Consider the following 21,086-nt stretch of genomic DNA (forward strand, 5'->3'; position numbering starts at 1 on the left):
CAAACAAGAAGGGCTGCTGGTCGGTTTCATGCCTGCCTCTGGAAAGCTTTGTCAATTTCATTCTACTCGCTGGGGTTTTTGTTTCAAATCATTTCGCCACGGGAAGGAAAGGGAGAAGGAGGGGGGTGACACGTTTCTTGTTCTATGGTTCTCCAGTCTCTATGGTTCCGGGCGGCGGAGACGCTGTAGCAAACCACTCATATGCAGGGCAGGGAATTACTTTCAACAGGTAGAACTGGGGGCAGAAAAGCCCATGCATCTCAATGGGTAGACCTGGCGTCACAACAGCCAATGCGTTTCAATGAGTAGATCTGGCATTTCAATGGGTAGACCTGGCATCCAGAAAGTCTATGCATTTGAATGGGTAGACCAGGCCACCAGGTCTACCCATTTGAAGCCTGCTTGCTTTCTTGTTTGTATTTGCGATATTACACTTATGTATGCTTTTCTGCCTTTATGGATATTTAAGGAGATACACACGCTGGCAATTGCACTTATTTCTCCAAAAAAGCAAGAAACATATCACACACCCCTCCTTCTTCCTTTCCTTCCCGTGGCAAAATGATTTGAAACAAAAACCCCAGTGAGTAGAAAGAAATTGAGAAAGCTTTCTGGAGGCAGGCATGAAACCGACCAGCAGCCCCTTTTTCACTTGTTGTGCATTGCAGATCTCACCCAGAGCGGCCGCCCAGTTTGTAGGCTGGCAAAAAATAAAATGCATCCCCCAATTGCAGTTCATTCTCTTCCCGATGGATGTTGTTATTTTTCTGCCAACTCCACAGGAAGGTTTTCTCTTATGAGCTTTTGAGCTCTGCAGAAATGTTTTGTGTGAAGTTCCTCCAACTCTTGGCTGTGCCCCTGCTCCATGCTGATAGTTTGCACCAGCTTGGCTGAAGAGGTGCTTGCTGGTTTGACGCGCGACCAAGTGCCCTACTTTTTGAGTAAGTCAGCTGGATTGAGCAACCCTCTTTTTTCTTCTGAAAGTACAATTGCTTTGGACTACGCTGCGTCGCTGCTCTTTCTGTCTTCCTGCTCCCTTTTCATCTCCTGGTTGGTTTTGATTCCCTTCGCTTTCAGCTATTGTCACAGTGAGTCTGACGTAGAGTTCTTCCTTTATGATTAGGATTGTGCTGCTGGGCTGTAACCCTAAACACACTTAGAGCTCTGCCAGACGACCCCTTTATTGAGCATTCATCCTGATTTGCTTGCATGAACTGAGGCAGTGGTTAGACTATATCCGGTCTTTAATGAACAGTCATTCTGGTTTGCTTGTGGGGTGTTTACACGTCTTCCCGTTAATCATAGTTCATCCCACATTTTTCAGTGCAGTGCCCCCTCACTTCCCTGACTGCAAAAAGGACTTTTTAAAAAAGTAAATCTGTTATGCTACAGCGACAGAGCGCTTTAATACAGTTTTATTGCACAAACCTTAAGTTCCAGTATGTGCTTGAATCCCTCCTGTGGACAGCCTTAACTAGGGAGTAAGCCCCATTGAGTCTCCTGTTTAATTGCTGTATAGCTTTAACGCCATTGTTATATTGTGTATTTTAATTATGTATGATTATACAGCCACAAGAGTGGCTGTATACTATAGTCAGCATGCTCTAGCAGGCATGCCCAATGGTCAAGGATGATGGAGGTTGTAGTTCATCAATGTTTGGAGGACCATGGGTTTCCCACATCTATTGTACACACTTAACTGAGAGTAAGACCCATTGCACTCTATGGGGCTTACTTCTGAGTAGACATGTTCTGGATCACACTCTAAATGTTCTGCATATGCATATGACTGATAATAGTGTAATGAATTGAAATGGAACTTTTTTATTCTAGAAAAAGGGATATTTGTTACCCAAAGTGATTACCTCAACTCATGTATTAAAGCTGAGACATCCAAGCTCATCCTTGAAGACTGCCATTGGTTTTCAAAATACATAGAATAGAATAGTTCTTTATTGCATAGTCAACAGACCTCAGCATCGAACAAATAAAATACATACAAATAAGTGCATGAAACATAAGGTCAAGACTTAACACCAACTAGGGTTTTCCTTATATGCATGGCCTGATTTAAAAATTTGCCTACAGAAAGGGTAATAGATTCATCTGTACCCTGTAAAAGAAAAGTTAACAATATATTTTTAGGTCGGCCTGGAAAGGTTAAAAAAATATGAGATAAAAGATCGTCTCTGACACGATCATAAAATTTACAGTGAAATAAAACATGCGCAACGGTCTCTATCTCATGTGCTTTACAAGGACAGAATCTGGAATTTCTAGGGGTCTTGTCAAATCTGCCCTGGAGAATTCTCGAGGGAAGAGTATCAAAACGTGCTAAAGTAAAGGCCTTCCTATATTTAAAGATTTTAAGCCAATCCAGATAACGCTGTCCGTCAGCACAGGGCGAGACACTCAGTCCCAAAGCCCGAGGACAGCAAGGGCCAGATGCCTTAGTCAATAGCTCTTGGTTATCTATATCAAATAGCCTACGCCTAACCACCGCCTTAGCAGCAGTAAAGTCCATGTTTAGCAGTTTTGAAGGAGAGAGGCCAACCGATAAAAGTTTTCCTGTGACCAAAACTGACCAAGATGCATTAGGAGAAAGAGTCAGAACTCGCCTAGCATAGGATTCAGGGGTAAGTATAGAAGAGCAGCGGAGCCAAAAGTAGATGGTGTATAGCCAGGCTAAACAATGAAAAGAATTTAGCCCGGCTTTGAGCAGAAGCGTGGACCCAGAAACGCATCTGGGGACGCCAAAAATGGATCTTAAGAAGGAGTATAGAATTCCTTCTAAACGGCCTTTGAAATAAGGGATCCAGATTGGGGCCCCATAAGTCAGCATCGGAATAATATTCGGCTCGGATAATAAGCACATAAGAACATAAGAAGACCCTGCTGGATCAGGCCAGTGGCCCATCTAGTCCAGCATCCTGTTCTCACAGTGGCCAACCAGGTGCCTGGGGGAAGCCCGCAAGCAGGACCCGAGTGCAAGAACACTCTCCCCTCCTGAGGCTTCCGGCAACTGGTTTTCAGAAGCATGCTGCCTCTGACTACGGTGGCAGAGCACAGCCATCATGGCTAGTAGCCATTGATAGCCCTGTCCTCCATGAATTTGTCTAATCTTCTTTTAAAGCCGTCCAAGCTGGTGGCCATTACTGCATCTTGTGGGAGCAAATTCCATAGTTTAACTATGCGCTGAGTAAAGAAGTACTTCCTTTTGTCTGTCCTGAATCTTCCAACATTCAGCTTCTTTGAATGTCCATGAGTTCTAGTATTATGAGAGAGGGAGAAGAACTTTTCTCTATCCACTTTCTCAATGCCATGCATAATTTTATACACTTCTATCATGTCTCCTCTGACCCGCCTTTTCTCTAAACTAAAAAGCCCCAAATGCTGCAACCTTTCCTCGTAAGGGAGTCGCTCCATCCCTTTGATCATTCTGGTTGCCCTCTTCTGAACCTTTTCCAACTCTATAATATCCTTTTTGAGATGAGGCGACCAGAACTGTACACAGTATTCCAAATGCGGCCGCACCATAGATTTATACAATGGAATTATGATATCGGCTGTTTTATTTTCAATACCTTTCCTAATTATCGCTAGCATGGAATTTGCCTTTTTCACAGCTGCCGCACACTGGGTCGACATTTTCATCGTGCTGTCCACTACAACCCCGAGGTCTCTCTCCTGGTCGGTCACCGCCAGTTCAGACCCCATGAGCGTATATGTGAAATTCAGATTTTTTGTTCCAATATGCATAATTTTACACTTGTTTATATTGAATTGCATTTGCCATTTTTCCGCCCATTCACTCAGTTTGGAGAGGTCTTTTTGGAGCTCTTCGCAATCCCTTTTTGTTTTAACAACCCTGAACAATTTAGTGTCATCAGCAAACTTGGCCACTTCACTGCTCACTCCTAAATCTAGGTCATTAATGAACAAGTTGAAAAGTACAGGTCCCAATACCGATCCTTGAGGGACTCCACTTTCTACAGCCCTCCATTGGGAGAACTGTCCGTTTATTCCTACTCTCTGCTTTCTGCTTCTTAACCAATTCCTTATCCACAAGAGGACCTCTCCTCTTATTCCATGACTGCTAAGCTTCCTCAGAAGCCTTTGGTGAGGTACCTTGTCAAACGCTTTTTGAAAGTCTAAGTACACTATGTCCACTGGATCACCTCTATCTATATGCTTGTTGACACTCTCAAAGAATTCTAATAAGTTACTGAGACAGGACTTTCCCTTGCAGAAGCCATGCTGGCTCTGCTTCAGCAAGGCTTGTTCTTCTATGTGCTTAGTTAATCTAGCTTTAATAATACTTTCTACCAGTTTCCCAGGGACAGAAGTTAAGTTAACTGGCCTGTAATTTCCGGGATCCCCTCTGGATCCCTTTTTGAAGATTGGCGTTACATTTGCCACTTTCCAGTCCTCAGGCACGGAGGAGGACCCGAGGGACAAGTTACATATTTTAGTTAGCAGATCAGCAATTTCACCTTTGAGTTCTTTGAGAACTCTCGGGTGGATGCCATCCGGGCCCGGTGATTTGTCAGTTTTTATATTGTCCATTAAGCTTAGAACTTCCTCTCTCGTTACCACTATTTGTCTCAGTTCCTCAGAATCCCTTCCTGCAAATGTTAGTTCAGGTTCAGGGATCTGCCCTATATCTTCCACTGTGAATTGCGAATTGCTGCTGGAACATATTTTCCACCGTTGGTAAAGTAGAAGCGAGTTATAGCTCCCAAGTTTGTATTCGCCTTTGCTTTAATATAGTTAACCTGGGAGGTCCAGCAGCCCGACTCTTGAAACCAGATCCCAAGATATTTATAAGAATTTACCTGCTCAATTCTAGTAGTGCCTAAATTCCAGGGGTATCTAACCTTTTTCTTTGAAAATACTATCACCTTTGATTTAGCGTGATTGATAGATAAGGTATTATCAATACAGTATGCTGCGAAACCAGTCAGGAGTCTTTTCAGACCCAGCTGGGTTCGAGATAGTAATACTGTATCGTCAGCATATAGCAGGATATGCACCTTATCATCGCCTAGTTTGAGAGAGTGTGATTGAATATCATCCAAGGCTGAAGGGAGATCAGCCAGGTATAAATTAAACAACATAGGGGCCAGCACACAACCTTGCCTGACTCCTTGTGTAGACTGTATCTCGTGGGAAAGATGACCTTGAAGGTTACACCGGACCCAGGCCGAAGTATTTTGGTATAGAGCAGCTATTAGATAAAGCAGTCTCCTATCGATATGAAGGGATTCCAGTTTATTCCAAAGATGAGCCCGTGAAATGGAGTCAAAAGCTGACTTTAGATCAATAAAAGCCATAAACAGTTTACCTCCATTTGACTGGGTATATTTAGAAGCCAGCTGGGCGTGGGTTAGGCAATGATCCAGGGCAGAGTGACCTGGTTTAAAGCCGATCTGTTCTTGGCCAAGAATATTATTAGAGCTGACCCAAAGGTTTAACTTATTGCCAAGATGACTGGCATAAATCTTGCCCACAACCGAGAGCAGGCTAATAGGGCGATAATTATTTGGGTCATTTCGTAGGCCTTTCTTGTGGATTGGGATGATAAGTGCCTTAAGCCAGGAAGCCAGAATCCATCCGGAGTTATTTGTGATCGTAAAAAAAGAAGCTAACATAGATGCCCACCAGCTAATATTGGACTTAAGTAGTTCAGGGGGAATACCATCTGGACCAGCTGCCTTGCCTGTTTTCAATTTCGTAATCAGCTCAGCAATGGTATCCGATTCAACTGGGGGCCATTCAGGAGTATCTGACAAAGCAGGAAGGGAAAAATGTGGATCTGGAGCTGAGAAATCTTCGTTGTTAAATACATCTCGGAAATGCTGCTCCCAAGTTTCAGTAGTTATAAGACAGTAAGGACTGGCATTATAATTAGATAAAGCACCTGAGACTAGCTGCCAGAAGGTCTTGGAACTGCGAGTAGCAATTGCCGCCTCTAGTAAATGCCAAGAGTTCTGCATAGCCTCGTATTTCTTTTTGGCTATCAGTTTCTTATATTCCCTACGCAGCACATAGTAAGAGGGGGGAAGCTGACGTTTGTTGTTACTACGATAAGTGCGATAAACAGAGCGGATCGTGCGTTTTAAGGCTCTGCAATCTTTATTGAACCAACGGTTTCGTGGGGCCTTATGAGTGCCATGGTAAGGCAGTATCGACTTACAGAGTGCTGCATTAATGGATTTAATCAAACCCTCATAAGTGACCAGACCTATGTTCGGCAAGTCAGACTGCATCAGCTGAGTTACAAGCTGAGTTGTTTGGGGAAGTTGAACAAACTGGGAAAATATCTGATCATATTTAGGTGACCATTTGATTTTATTATAAATATCCAGTGCAGGTAAGTTAGTGGGAGGCAAAAAAGGTTTTTCAAGGTGGACTTTTCCCCGAGTGAGGAATAGATACTCGAGAGGCAGGTGGTCACTGTCGGTACGAACTGCTACACTAAAATGGTGGCCGTTGTAATCCTTATCGAACGGTATGATAATATAGTCTACTACACTCGACCCCCAAGAGGAGGCGAAAGTATATTCTCCCCATGCATCCCCATCACAGGATCCATTTAAGATAAACAGTTGGTGTTTGGAAATAAATTGGAGAAGGGCTATTCCCGCTGTATTTAAATAGCTATCTTTCGAGTGGCGAGCTCCACTTTTGAGATGTTTTCTATCAACATTGGAAAGAAAACCTTGCTGAGGGACATCAACTAAGTAGGACCCAGTCCTTGCATTAAAATCTCCGGCTAAAACAGGAGAAGCTTGGGGGTAGAGAGATGTCCAATAGACATACAAGGAGTCAAATCTAATCCAATTAGACCAAATAGCCTCTTTATTTGAGGAGGGGGAAAAGTAAATATTAAACACTAAGGGGGATGTATAAGATGACCTTAGTTGAATAAGCAGAGTAGAAACCATGAGACCATTTGTCGTTAAATCAATGGTCGAAAGCTCGGTTACTTTCACATCTAACATAGAGGAGATCAATGTACACAAACCTTGTCTGGCTCTTCCTTTGCTCCTACAGGAAAATGCGGGAGTACAAAAGGAGGCAAATCCATAAAGGTAGATCTGGGTTTCACACCAGGTCTCCTGAAGTAGAATGACATCAAAGTTAGTTAAATAAGCCAGTAGGCTAGGATCACTACACTTACGGTTCCACCCAGCAATATTCCACGAAAGGATTTTTAGAGAGAGGGGAGAGGAAGGAAAAGCCAGTCAATCTCTCTCCTCAATACTATCTAATTGGAGAGAGGGAGACGGCTGAACACAACCATTTATAAAAGGAACAGTAGAGATCAGAGGTTGAGCCGAGAATATCGGAGATCTGCTTGTAGTATTTGGGGATCCCAACTCATGAGGATCCAGTGACTGGACGGCCAACCAATCATAAGGTTTTGGAACGGAGTTTTTTGTATAATCATAATATACAGAGGTTTGGAGTGGGTCCAGAATTATTTCGGGTGCCATTAATAGAGATGGTATCATTTGACATTCTCCTTTAGATGGACTAGTAGGTGGACTAGTAGGAGCCTTAAGCAGGGGCAGCTTGGCTGGACGTTGAATAATTATATCAGGACTTAGAACAGGGCCTGCTGGCAGGATAACATTGTGATGGACCAAAAAAGGAAAATTCCCACTACAAGAGTTAGTAAGGTGTTTCTTATCAATGGTCATAACCTCGTGTAAAAGAGGGACCGTGGGAAGGGAGGAGTTTAAGTCAGCGTTATTTATATTAGTGTCAGGCAAAGTCTGACAAGTGGCTTTGTGTTTCTGAGTGTTACTACAGTTAATCATGTTAATGAGAAGGGCAGTTAGAGATGACAAGCGAGACAGAATTTGATGCTGCTCTTGCGTGGGGAGCGCACCAAAACTATTAAGAAGCAGGAGTTCTTCTGGGTAGAAAAGCTCCGCAGCAGGGTCTGTCTTGGGCCCGGAACAATTTCCTATGCTATGCTTAGCAGAGGAGTTTGTCAGCGCCAGTTTACAGGGCAGTGGTTCCTTTGGCGGTGAATTTGAAGGAGAGCAGGCTCTAACATCGGACTCTCTCTGTAAGGACTTCAGCGGTTTTGGTAATTGGCAAGGAGGTCGTAACTTCGTGTTGCGTTTAATCAGAGGAAAAGGAGGAGAGGTGTCTCTAAAACATCTCTTGATCTCAACGCCTTGAAGTAGAAACTTCGCCTTGCACGAGTACACTATGTCTACAATATGGGCTGAGGCAAATGTAACCAAGGCACGGGCAGTTCTTCAATTATAGTACAAGTATTCGATCTTATTAAAAGAGTCGAAGTCTAACCGATAGTTGACTACTGGTGATAGAAAATTAAGTAGGTGTACTATACGATTGTGCATCAGCATCCGTCCAAGGGGTTTCGGAAAATTAACAAAAGCCAAAGTCAAGTAATCTAACTGAAGACGCCAGTTTCGGGTCACTGGAGACAGAGACTGAATACCCACTGGGTTGATAAGAGTATCAACTCGAGAAGAAGAGGCTTCTCCTGTAGACAAAGGAAATGTAGGAATATGCTATTTCGTGGGGGAAATAACAGTAGGACGTGAAGAACGGATTTTAGAGCAGGTATCCAGAGCTTCTTGCACTTTCTCCTTTTTGTCCATTAAGTTAAAAAGTCTGTTAAAATTCATTTTAGAGACCTTCCTAGAAGTCCCCACTGATTTGATGTTTTTTGTTTTCCTTTTTGTATTGAGGCTTTTGGATTCTTACGTTTAATGTTCTTTTTGAGTGATGTCGCCACAATTCTCCTAATTTCACTACAGCTGTTATTTGAGCTTGTCGTGTTAGACGGTCTTGCAATGGATTTTGCTAGCAATTAAGTCAGATGGACAGTCATGTTCAGGTATGGGATTGAGACCATTGGCTACGTGAGGTGGCAAGGCCGGTTCCTGGAAAGACGTGGTGAGAGTGGAAGGCTGGGGCAAGACTGGACCCCCTTGACAGGACAAGAGAGAATCTGTGAGTAATGTAAGTTGCCCCGTACTCTCTATAAGTAAGTTCTTAATATGTTGTAAATCCTTAGTCCATCTAAAAAACAGACTCTTAATTAAATCAAGCTGCATATTCAAAAGTTTAGTAGTCGAGTTCATGTTAAGATCCGTGGCTCCTGAGGAGACTTCTTCCAGGTTAGGGGGCTGGTTTAGGAGAGAAGAATGAGACTGAGAGGGTGGCGACATAATAGAAGATCTCTTTAGCAGATCAGGGTTGGTTGGATTAGGGCACAAAGAGCTCACAGATATAGAGAAATGGACTGGGCTGGGAGCCAGCCCAGAGTTTGTATTAGGAGTGTTAGCATGCTTCCGTTCCGTCGCCAACTCTGCTGCCAACTCTGCTGCCAAAGAAGTTTCACCGGCTTTGATATCCTCCCCTTGCAACAGCTTCATTAAGCAATGGGGGCCAAGCGACCAATCCAGGCAGGCTTCATCGCGCGCCAACATTGAGACATTACAAGGAGCCGTAGGGACTCGGGACTGTCAAGGACGAGGAAATCAGTAATTTTACATTGTTTGGTCTTTTTAATAACTGCTGATATATCATCAGTGAGCGGGACCATACCGAGTTCTTTGTATCTTACTCTTGTGAAGACCATTACACCTAGCTTAGGTTCTCCAGCAGTCTATGTCTTTAAATTTGAATGAAAAGTGAACAGCGCTGGAACGAGGTTTACACTCAGCGTCCGTCGGGAGTTAAACAGCCAATGCGATGGAAACAAAAACATTCCAAAGCTTCAGCCGACAGATAAACCCTCCGTAATTATACGCTAAGATATAAATATCTTCCAAGAAAGAAGACGTGCCAACAAAGGCTCCGAATTCCAAATTCCGAATTCCAAGCTTCGCTTTGATAATGAAACTTGATACAGGAGTGGTGTAAAAATGCTAGAGCCGTCCAACAGCACAGGCAGTTTCTAAGCAAGGCGAAGTTTGACAAGGTATTGCAGCAAGGGTTTTTACAGAGCTAAAACTAAAAATTAAAATTAAAAATTAAAATTAAAGGATTTAAAAGTAAAAAAACAAGGAGCTCTGCAGAAAGCGTCTTACCAGGTGGCAGCCATCTTTCATGCTCCACCAAAGCTATCAGGTTAGGTAAACTTTTCAAAATACATGTTGTGGACATGGGATTGTAAACAGCAACTTTTCAACATAGGCAGGAGCACTTGTCTAGGACTCAACATCAGCAACCAAAAGCAGCCATTGCCCATGTCTGAATGCAATTCAGCTCAACATTCACTGTGGTGCAGCTGCCATGGAAAAGGGTTGATTGGTGCATCACAGTACAAATAAGCACTTGAGAGTGGCAAATCTGTTGCGGCGAAAAGAAATTCCAGTTATGGATGGAAACAGTTCATGTCACACAAAGGGGATCTTTGTGAACATGCATTCAAAGGTACAATAAATATTTGTTTTCTTTCCATGCTTCCATTAATACTATTACTGGGGGGAGGGGGGGCTGCCCATTAGCTACCAGGCCAGGTTCAAGATTCTAGTTTTGGTATATAACGCCTATGCAGCTTAGGACCCGGATACCTGAAAGATTGTCTTACCTCTTATATATACCCAGTCAATCACTGTTGTCTGGACAAGAGGCTACTGTAAGGACAGAATATGGAGAAACCGATTGGTTCCCAATCGGAAAGGGTGTGAGACAGGGGTGTATTTTATCACCCTATTTGTTTAATCTATACGCAGAACATATCATATGGACAGTGGGATTGGACCAAGATGAAGGAGGTGTGAAAACTGGAGGGAGAAATAGCAATAATTTAAGATATGCAGACAATACCATACTGCTAGCAGAAACCAGTAATGATTTGAAACAAATGCTGATAAAAGTTAAAGAGGAAAGCACAAAAGCAGGACTACAGCTGAACGTCAAGAAGACTAAAGTAATGACAACAGAAGATTTGTGTAACTTTAAAGTTGACAATGACAACATTGAACTTGTCAAGGATTATCAATACCTCGGTGCAGTCATTAACTAAAATGGAGGCAATAATCAAGAAATCAGAAGAAGGCTGGGCCTGGGGAGGGTAGCCATGAGAAAATTAGAAAAGGTCCTCAAATACAAAAATGTATCACTGAACACTAAAGTCAGGATCATTCAGACCATGGTATTCCCGATCTCTATGTATGGATGTGAAAGTTGGACTGAAAAAAGTGGATAAGACAAAAATCAACTCATCTGAAATGTGGTGGTGGAGGAGATCTTTGCGCATACCATGGACTACGAAAAAGACAAACAATATGTTGTTAGAACAAATTAAACCAGAACTATCACTAGAAGCTAAATTGATGAAACTGAGGTTATTGTACTTTGGACACATCATGAGAAGACATGGTTCACTAGAACAGACAATAATGCTGGGAAAAACAGAAGGGAGTAGAAAAAGAGGAAGGCCGAACAAGAGATGGATTAATTCCATAAAGGAAGCCACAGATCTGAACTTAGAAGATCTGAACAGGGTGGTTCACAACAGATGTTATTGGAGGTCGCTGATTCATAGGGTCACCATAAGTCGCAATCGACTTGAAGGCACATAAAAACAACACTGCGCTCTGCAGGTGAGGGCCTCCTGTAGATACCATCTTATTAGAAGGGCCATTCCGCACATCATGGGAAGTGGACTTTTACTGTTGGGGCACCAACCCTTTGGAATTCCCTCCCCTTAAATATTAGATAGATGCTATCTCTGTTATCTTTTTGGTTCCTACTGAAGACCTTCCTCTTTCAACAAGCCTTATCCCTGTCTGTGTTGGAATTGCTTTTTAAGATTTTTTAAAGATTTTTTACTATGCTTTGTTTTCATATGTTTTAAAGTCTTTTAATTTTAAGATGTTTCAGAGTGCTTTTAGTGTTTTTGTTTGCTGCCCTGAACTCTTGGGATGAAGGGCGAGATATAAATTAAATAAATATTCGTTACTGGTGTTTACAAGATGAACCCACCAAACATGCTTAAGGAATGGTGGCTCTTCAACTGGGATTTTATTTTTTGCTAACTGATGGATAACTATAACTATAAATATAGAATCCTATTTATTATCTCAATAGCACAGTAGTTTTAACAGGTAAAAACAAATCCACAAATATTCTGCACTTCAGTGGCATGGCATGTGCATCAGAACAAGCATCCAGGACCTAGCAAGGCTAGTGTAAAATAACTCAGTAAAGCCAGATATTGCAGACATGGACCATTGCGAGGCCTTCCTCATTTCTGGTTAGGAGACGTGACTGGTAAGAGCACTTTCATAATTTCCCAGCAGGTAATTTGAAAGTCTCAGCAGTTGTTCCATGGCAGTAGCACCTTGCTTCTTGGTTTGCCCAGGCTTGCACACACTGCCATGTGGGGAGGAGAGGAGAGTCATGCTAGCACATTACAGGGTTTTTTTAGTTCAGTCTTTCCTTTTTGCATGTTCAACCTCTTTGTGGATTGGGCCAATAATCAGTGTAAATATCCCTTCACTTTGAGGAATCTGTCACCAAGCCTCATGAGTGATGAAGCAGACTGCCTTTTAGGGCCACTTCTTATTTTATGATTTCATTGACAAGGGGATTTCTCCAAGTTGCTTTCATGACCAAAATTATAACATGCATCTTCTTGCAAGCCAAAACTCCAGGAATGGCTCAGCATACTGATGCCTGGCTTGCAAGAAAATAAGTATACATCATTTCTGTATTTTATTCTCAAGAGTTCCTTGAGAATATGTGAAAACCATAGCACAGAAATGATTTGTACATTGTTACAAGCAAACACAATAACCAACCATTCTCACATTATATTCAGTTATGAGAGTGACTTACAGAGAAACTCCAATGACAGGTCATGGCAGTGGATTCCATAAGTCTGATTTGCAACAAAGTGCTTTGATCTCTCTCTAGGCCAGCCTTTCCCAACCAGTGTGCCTCCAGATGTTGTTGGACCACAACTCCCATCTTTTCTGACCATTGGCAATGCTGGCTGAGGCTGATGGGAGTTGTGGTCCAACAACATCTGGAGGCATGCTGGTTGAAAAAGGCTGCTCTAGGCTATCAGTGTGATATAATTCTCAAATATTAATTCAGCACAGAAAGTAGTTGTTGTGCTCTTAAAATATCATTTAGCTTTCTAATTTCAAAGGACTCCCACAATCACCAGCTTCTATGTGCTTATATCCCAATTCATGATGTGTTACACATGGCTAAGCCCAACAATTACTGGACTTCTGTGACACTTATACCAGTGACCCCGATGCTCATCTGTGAAGCCAGCAATACTGCATTCACAGTTACAAATCTATTAATTATACAGCCACGAGAGAGGCCGTTTACTATAGTCAACATGGATTTTTAGCATTTCGCAATGTTAAATTGAAATTACCCCCATGCCATTCTGATGCTTCCCATAAGCTCATTTCAAAACAAAACCTTATAAAACTTATAGTCCTGAACTCAGAAACGCTTGCTTAACAACCCTGTAAATTTCCATGACGATACACAAAACAGTCAGAGAGAATGGAGAGCAAAGTGTAAAAAAAGAGAGAAAAACCAGACCCCTTTTGGACTTTTTTCTGTCAGCGTTCTCATAATTTGTTGGAATTAATTAAAAATCAGCCATGTTCACAGAGTACCTGTAATCCTAATACTGACCTTGCCCCATACTTTGACCTTCATCTTCTGCAGTTTAAATGTTTAAAAAATGCCTGGCTGATTTTTAAATAATTTAAGAAATTTTATATTGAACTCAATGATAAAACCAGGCATGCTCGGTAAAGAACCAACTGTCAGTGTTCTAAAATCCAGACTCACAGCTGCTTGGCTTGACTAATCGGGGCCACACCCACACCAGACCTTTATTTCACTTGAGACAGCATGGCTTCTCCTAAAGAATCTTGGGAAGTGTAGTTTATGAAGGGTGCTGAGAAGAGACTCCTATTCCCCTGACAGAGCTCCAATGGCCTGAGTGGTTTAACAGTCAGCTGCTCTGTGAAGGGAACAGGGCATCTCCTAGCAACTCTGCATGCTCATTTCACTAAACATTTCTCATAGTTCTACATGAAAATATAAATGTTAAACTCTTCTTCTCAATCAGATTGTATTCTGTTTTTTCCAGCAGTCATCTTGACAATATGGAGAGAAGTTGCTTGCATGAGATTTGTTATTTTCTAAAGTGGTTCCATCCATATCCAATCATAAGAACTATTGCTCACATCTTAGTTTCAAATATTTAGTCCCATAATCTAGAAAAATATGATTTTGAAGAGGAATTCCCAGTTCTTAAAAAGAACCTACACATTAAAGTGAAACATGGTTGTAAATACAGCAGAAATCTTGCCTCTTTCCAGGCTAGATCTAGAAGGCCACATTCACACCAAACATTTATTCCACTATTATCCCACTTGTAACATCCAGGGAGCAGCTGGTATGGCACAGTGGGGAGGAGAGCCTGTCTGGGAGTCAAGAGTCTGTGAGTTCAAATCCCCGCTCGTGTCTCCTGGGTGTAAAGGGCCAGCTAAAGATCACCCTCACAGTGAGTGGCTCAGGGGTTACGTGCCCTGCCACCTGTGCAGCTGTGGGCAAGCTGCATAGTCCCAAGGAGCCCAGTTGCCCCCCAGCTGCCAGTTGCAGACAAGGAAAGGGTGGGCTTGTGCAGCTGTGGCAAGCTGAGCAGGCCCTAGCTAGCTGGGGAGGACTAGCCTCAGAGGGAGGCAATGGTAAACCCCCTCTGAATGCCGCTTACCATGAAAACCCTATTCATAGGGTCGCCATAAGTCGGAATCGACTTGAAGGTAGCCCATTTCCATTTTCAACAGCCAGGGCTTCCCCTAAAGAATCCTGGGAAATGTAGTTTGTGAAGGCTGCTGAGAATTGTTAGAAGACTACAATTCCCAGAGTGGTTTAACAGTCAGCCCCTCTTCCCAGAGAATTCTTGAGAACTGTAGCTCTATGAGGGGAATAGGAGTCTCTTAACAACTCTCAGCACCCTTCACAAACTATACTTCCCAGAATTCTTTGGGGGAAGCCATGATAATTTGAAGTGGAATAATAGTGGAATAAATGTATGGTATGAATGTGGTCGAAGATAGAAGGCTGAAGGAATTTCAGAAAAATTGTGGAAGCTTTGAAGTGCACCTTGGATACAGATGCCCTAGGAAAATGAATATTATCTTTCATCAGTGTCCCCTGCTACTTGCAGTTCTAATCATCTTCTTCATTGTCTCAGTTTTTGCTAATCTGAGGGTTTAAACTATTCACTGGTGCAGTTGCCATAGTGCATAGCAACTCACTAATAAAGGGAAGAAATCTGACTTAATATGCACCTCCATCTTAATATGCACTCCATAGTTAGTGTTTACATGTCTTTTGGTCTGTGGACATCAGATTAATAACTGGACAAGGAGGAAGAAGAGATGGGGAAGTAAATGTTTAGTTAGATCTTGCTCATCCACTCAAGTCACCACTTGTGTTATTGTTAAAGTTGTACTACTCACTGACATTATCAAGACAGGAGGAATTCAGTCCTATGCGCGAAGTTGGTTTTTCTCTTTAAATTTCAGAGTGCATCCTACTTCCTGATATAGAACACTGAAAGCAAATTCGTAATAATATCATTGCAGCAGTTCAATTTGTTCATTTGGTGTTAATTAAGCTAGATTGTTATCTTAGAGTGATATCTTCTTTAATTGCTTTGTAATATCATGCTGTTTTTGACTTTTTTTCACACAGAGACTGACTGTGACTTTTTTGGAAGAAGAATGCAGACACAGATTTGTTACCAATTCAATCTTCTTTCTGTTATCTCTTGGAATGAGGCACATGTTGCATGTCAGGGACAAGGAACAGATTTGCTAAGTATCACAGATATGACAGAACAGAAGTATATTGGTAGTCTAAGTGGTAGGTCTGAAGCCACATTTTTGAGTGAAACCTTCCATTTGATTCTGTCAAAAGCTAGAATAAGAGAACTGTTGATTTCGGCAAGATCCCAGTTACTCTTGCCTCCATCTATGACAAAACTCACTGGCCCGGTTTACATGTAATGTCAAATCATAGTGTAACACTACATGAATGAGCAGCAGTGAGCCTTGGGCTCACATGCTTCTTCCTCTCCTCTCTTCCATCTTTGCATGTTCCTCCCTCTGGTACCAGCAGAGCTGTGAGGATGAGATTAGAAGCATCCACTTCCTGTTTTCATCTAACTGGAGTTTATTTTTATATCTTAACTGGGAATTCTGGTTAATATAACTTACGGTTTATTGAATCAAGCCAGGATCATTAATCACAACTTGATCCTATTTTTTTCAACAATACATAGTTTAAAGTAATCACAATTTGTCCTTTTCAGGGCATAATGAAAAACCACAATTAGGTTGAAACACAAAGCAGATGCTTCCAGTCTCTTCTTCATGACTATGCTGGGTGAGAGGGATGGGGGCAGCACAAAAGCCCAAAGGTCACTGTTGCTCGTTCACATAGCTCCAAACCATGGTTTAGCACTATGTGTGAAGAGCCATGTCATTGTAATCCTAATCATTAGTTGATTCAGAAAGAGACATTATGTCTGTGTTTTTAAAACTTTTTCAACAAGCCTACCTGCACATAACCCTAACCTTAATCTACCATCCAGATTTCCTTTCCCTCCAACCTTGTCTGGCTAGATGAACCGACAGAGTTCTTTGTGCACAGCCATATATGGCTATTGGAGGACATGGAAATCACTTCTCTCTCATTCTATCTCCTAGATGTGGTGCTGAGTAATAGGACTGAGCCCATTCTCCTGTGCATGTAAAGTTGATCTCAGGTGGGTATTGGACTCCACCTGGTGGTTGAAGGCAGAAAGCCACTGATCGGTTTTTCCTTTAGGAGTCTTCTAGTCTTCCCTTGACTCTATTGTTCAGTTATCTTTCTGCCTTCACCATTAGGGTATTGTGTGCTCTCTGCTCCTGATTACCTGGTTGAGGCCTGTAGAATAGTCTTGTTCATTGGTTGTTTGTCAATGGTCCTGTCAGTGTTTTGGTTGTGTAGCTTTTCTTTGAATTTCCTGTTTTGTTTTGTTTTTTAAATTAATCCTTTCCCTTCTCTGTAGAATTTGGACTTTCTCTATATCCTTTGGCCCTCTTTTCTCTATATCCTTTGGTCCTCTTCTCCACCTTTTCCTGTCCCTTGTCTGGCTTCTACCTAGCTTCCTCAAGTAGGCTGCTCGCTTACCACTGGAGTGGGAAAACGTCTGCCCCCCATTTTGTTTCTTGCCACTCTGTCTTTTTTCCCTGCCCAAAATTGATTGATCTGCTCCTATTCCCCACCTGCAATTTGGGGCTTCCATATTGTTGCCTAATCTGCCTCATTTATTAGACCCACCACTGGAATATTTTTACCCGTTCACTTGTCAGCCCCCCACACACACACACGCAAGTTCTGTTTTCCCACTGACCCCATCAGTCCCAGTAAGAGTGCCCTTCTCGGCCAACAGAGAGCTAGTGTGGTGAGAAAGCTAGTGTGGTGTAGCGGTTAAGGTGTTGGACTATGACCTGGGAGACCAGGGTTCAAATCCCCACATAGCCATGAAGCTCACTGGGTGACCTTGGGCCAGTCACTGCCTCTCAGCCTTATGAAAACCCTATTCATGGGGTCGCCATAAGTCAGAATCAACTTGAAAGCAGTACATTTACATTTACATTCTCAGCCAACACTCACACTCTGGGACATGGGGAAGGCTAGGGCTTAATCAGCAGACCCTACTAAGCATCACAAGCTGTTGCCACCAGTTCCATGACCTACTTCAGAACCCCTTGTGCTGTTGGCACAGCAGTTCTCAGTACAGCAGCGGTCAGTTATGCATTTCGGACAGTAAAATTTTGTGTTGCCGTAATCAGTCTCCACCACAGTAATAGATACTGGCAGGGTGACCATGGAACCACAGCTAAGGCCATTCTCCACATCTGGCCTGCAGGATAGGGGAGCAGGTTCACATGGACCTTTAAACTTTTCCCTTACCAGTGCACGGGAGCATTGCAGAGGAGGTGGGGGGGAAGGTAGCCCAGCAGGTGTTAATTATAGTGCCAATGGCACTTCCCAGAGAGTGCAGCACAGGTCTTTGCACACACAACAACTGTCAGGAGATGAGGGGGAGCATCCACAGACCACTTCACTTCAAGCAGTATTCTCAGTCCTCCACTGAGGAATGTATAGGTTTCATGGATAATACCTGTCAGCAGGTGCAGGTCACTTATCAGCCTAGTGGCATCAGGTCTCAGCCCCTAAAAGAGATGGCCACAGGGGCCAAGGCTATTCCTTCCACTTCCTTTCAGCCCAACTCTCCCTCCAAAGTCTACACAGAAGCTCCAACAAATAAGATAGGTGCTATGGGCAGATTTCTCTAGACAACTGGCTTCTAAAACAAACCTGGTCCCAGGCTATGGTCTGAAGGCACATGAGGCCAGCTCAGGGTCAGGTCTGATCTGTCCCTGGATGGAAGACTGCCTGGGAACCATATGTAAGCCGCCTTGGGTTTCAATCATGAAAAGAAAAGTGGGGTATAAAAGCAATTATTATTACTATTATTATTATTATTAATAATAATAATAATAATAACCTAGCAGTGCCTCAGCAACTACATCCCCAGCTAGCACTACCTCAGCAGTTTCCATCAACACACCAGTTCCTGCCCTTAATTGCATAGTCCCATGCCAGCAGGACATTTTACCAGCCTTGCAGAGGCTACATCTGCATGGACCTTTATCTGCTCAGTTGCATGCAACAGTAGGAAGGGAAGCTTCTGAAGTTAACACCTACCTCCCCAGACCCTCATGATGTTCAGCGGGGATTGGCAACAAGGTTACACAATGTCCAATCTAGGGAGATGGAGCAGGATAGGCATGCCAACCAAGAACGAGATTTACTGGTCTTGGATGAGGAAGAATGGAGTGGTACTCCTAAATCAGAAGAGGTAGCTTACAACTGCCTGTTTCAAGACTTCCACTTCCTTACTCTTCTTTGTAAGATTCTGGAGACTCTGGACCTGAGGGGATAAGGAAGCTTCCCAACCTGCTCCGTCATCACGGGTTGCCACCGTGTGCTCAAATCATCAGCCTAAGCCATGAGCTGTGAAACTGCCTATCTTGTTGCTTAAAATTCTCAAATCTGAATTCAACATTCCCTTACAAAATAAGAAGCCTGTGGCTATAGCTAACAAACACTATGTCCTAAAGCAACAATGGATGGATCACCTTTGACTTCCTCTGATGGATGCCCCCATATGGGGTCTCCTGAACCCGTCTCTGAATCCAAAATATGTGGATACCCATTTGAAGGACCTCCTAGAGTGGAAGATGGACATTGGGCTTTGGCTGCTCCTCTACCCATCCAAAAGCACAGGAAGACATCCAGGTGATGCTGGTGTGTCTCAAGGATCATGGATCAGAAAAAGAGTCACCTTTATCCAACCAAATCAATACAACACTTGTAAGCAGCTCTGGACATGGTTCAGGGAACTATGTCACTCTCTGGCAGAAGGATCAACAAAATTCAACAGGCAGTTGAGGCTGTTCTGAAACAAGTATTGGTGGATCTAATGCATGTGACAGCAGTGTTAGGTCTGATGGTATCAGCAATACAAACAACCCTGTGGGTGTGGTATCATTCTCATAAACTTCAGTGGGCACTTTTGCTTTTCCAGACCAGTATCACTTCACTCCTCCATCTTAGGGTGTTTTTGAGTCAACAGATCCGCAGGTTCCTGCTGTGGTGGATGCAAGAATCCAGTCTTCAGAGAGGGGTTCCATTCCGGGACTCAAACGATAGTAACAATAGATGCCAGGCTTTCAGGTTGGGGGCAATATGCGAGGAACATACGACACAAGGAATATGGTCTCAGGAGGACACTCTCCTTCCAATCAGCCTTCTCGAGCTGTGTGCCATACACCTGACACTACAGTACTTCGTAACAGTGTTGATAAGGACTGACAATGTGACTGCATGTAAATTGGCAACGGAAGAGACATCAACTCTCTTCACATGGGCAGAGGACCATCTGGAGTCCCTGGTGGCAGAACACTTAACAAGGAATAGAAAATGTACAGGCAGATTGGCTGAGTCAGGAGTCGGTGGTCAACAGAGAATAGAAATTGCATCCAAAGGTATTCAAGAAGCTGGTCTCCTGCTTTGGAAAGGTCACTATAGATCTGTTCGTGACTCATCGCAATAATCACATAGAAGGGTTCTTCTCCAGATACTTGGAGCCCACAGCAGAGGCCACAGATGTATCAGTGTTTCAGTGGCCGCCAGGCCTACTGTACACCTTCCTGCCATTTCCACTTCTACCCAGAGTGCTCCAAAATGTCTGAGAGGAAAGAGCAATAATACTGTTAGTAGTACCTTTCTGGCCTCACAGACAGTGGTTTTCCGAGATCTGCACTCTAGCAATGTCTCCACCTTGGCATCTCCCACCCAGGAAGGACCTGTTGTCCCAAGGCCTTCTACACCATCCAGTTCCAGAGTGGCTAAACCTTCACACATGGATATTGAATGGGCACATTTAATTAAGTCAGGTCTGTCTGAGGCAGTAGTGGATACTATGATGGCATCTAGACGTGTGTCTACTATCCAACTGTATAAGGGTATCTGGAAGGTTTTCATGACCTGGTGCACAAAGAAGGCATTGAACCCAAGAGAGCAGACATACAGGAAGTTTTGGCATTTTTACAAGATGGCTTATCCATGGGTAGGGTTGCCATATTGCCCGGTTAGCCGGGTTTTGCCCGGATTCTATGCATGCCACCCGGCGCCCAGCTAGTCCCTTAGGTGACCCGGATTCTCAGCTTTAATTTAAAAAAAAAATAAGTTTCTAGGTGGTCTGGTTCTCGAGATATTCATAAAAACGTCAGCCGCCCTCCCCGACTGTTAAATCTTTCTTTAAACAGTACTGTATGCACTTCCTAGCTTTAACCCCGCCCGTTCAGGATTGCAGCCAATCAGGGATTGTGTTTCAGTTTCATTGATCTGAGGCAGTGTCTAGAAAACAAAATGGTGGTTTCACCCCCTGTTTATCTGAAAATCTCATAAATTGGGTAAGT

At 43.1% G+C, this 21,086-nt stretch overlaps 1 protein-coding gene across 1 annotated transcript in view; it reads left to right on the plus strand.

Moving 5' to 3' along the window:
- Window positions 1-819: 819 nt before the first annotated feature.
- Window positions 820-21,086, plus strand: part of PLA2R1 (phospholipase A2 receptor 1) — a 110,445-nt gene continuing 90,178 nt past the window's right edge. Inside the window, 5 exon segments of the mRNA XM_061612696.1 lie at window positions 820-852; window positions 854-941; window positions 1,834-1,934; window positions 10,146-10,428; window positions 15,742-15,912. Of these exon segments, the coding sequence (XP_061468680.1) occupies window positions 820-852; window positions 854-941; window positions 1,834-1,934; window positions 10,146-10,428; window positions 15,742-15,912 (676 nt within the window).

This window comes from Rhineura floridana, chromosome 2 (assembly GCF_030035675.1).
Source record: "Rhineura floridana isolate rRhiFlo1 chromosome 2, rRhiFlo1.hap2, whole genome shotgun sequence".
Classification (NCBI taxonomy): Eukaryota; Metazoa; Chordata; class Lepidosauria; order Squamata; family Rhineuridae; genus Rhineura; species Rhineura floridana.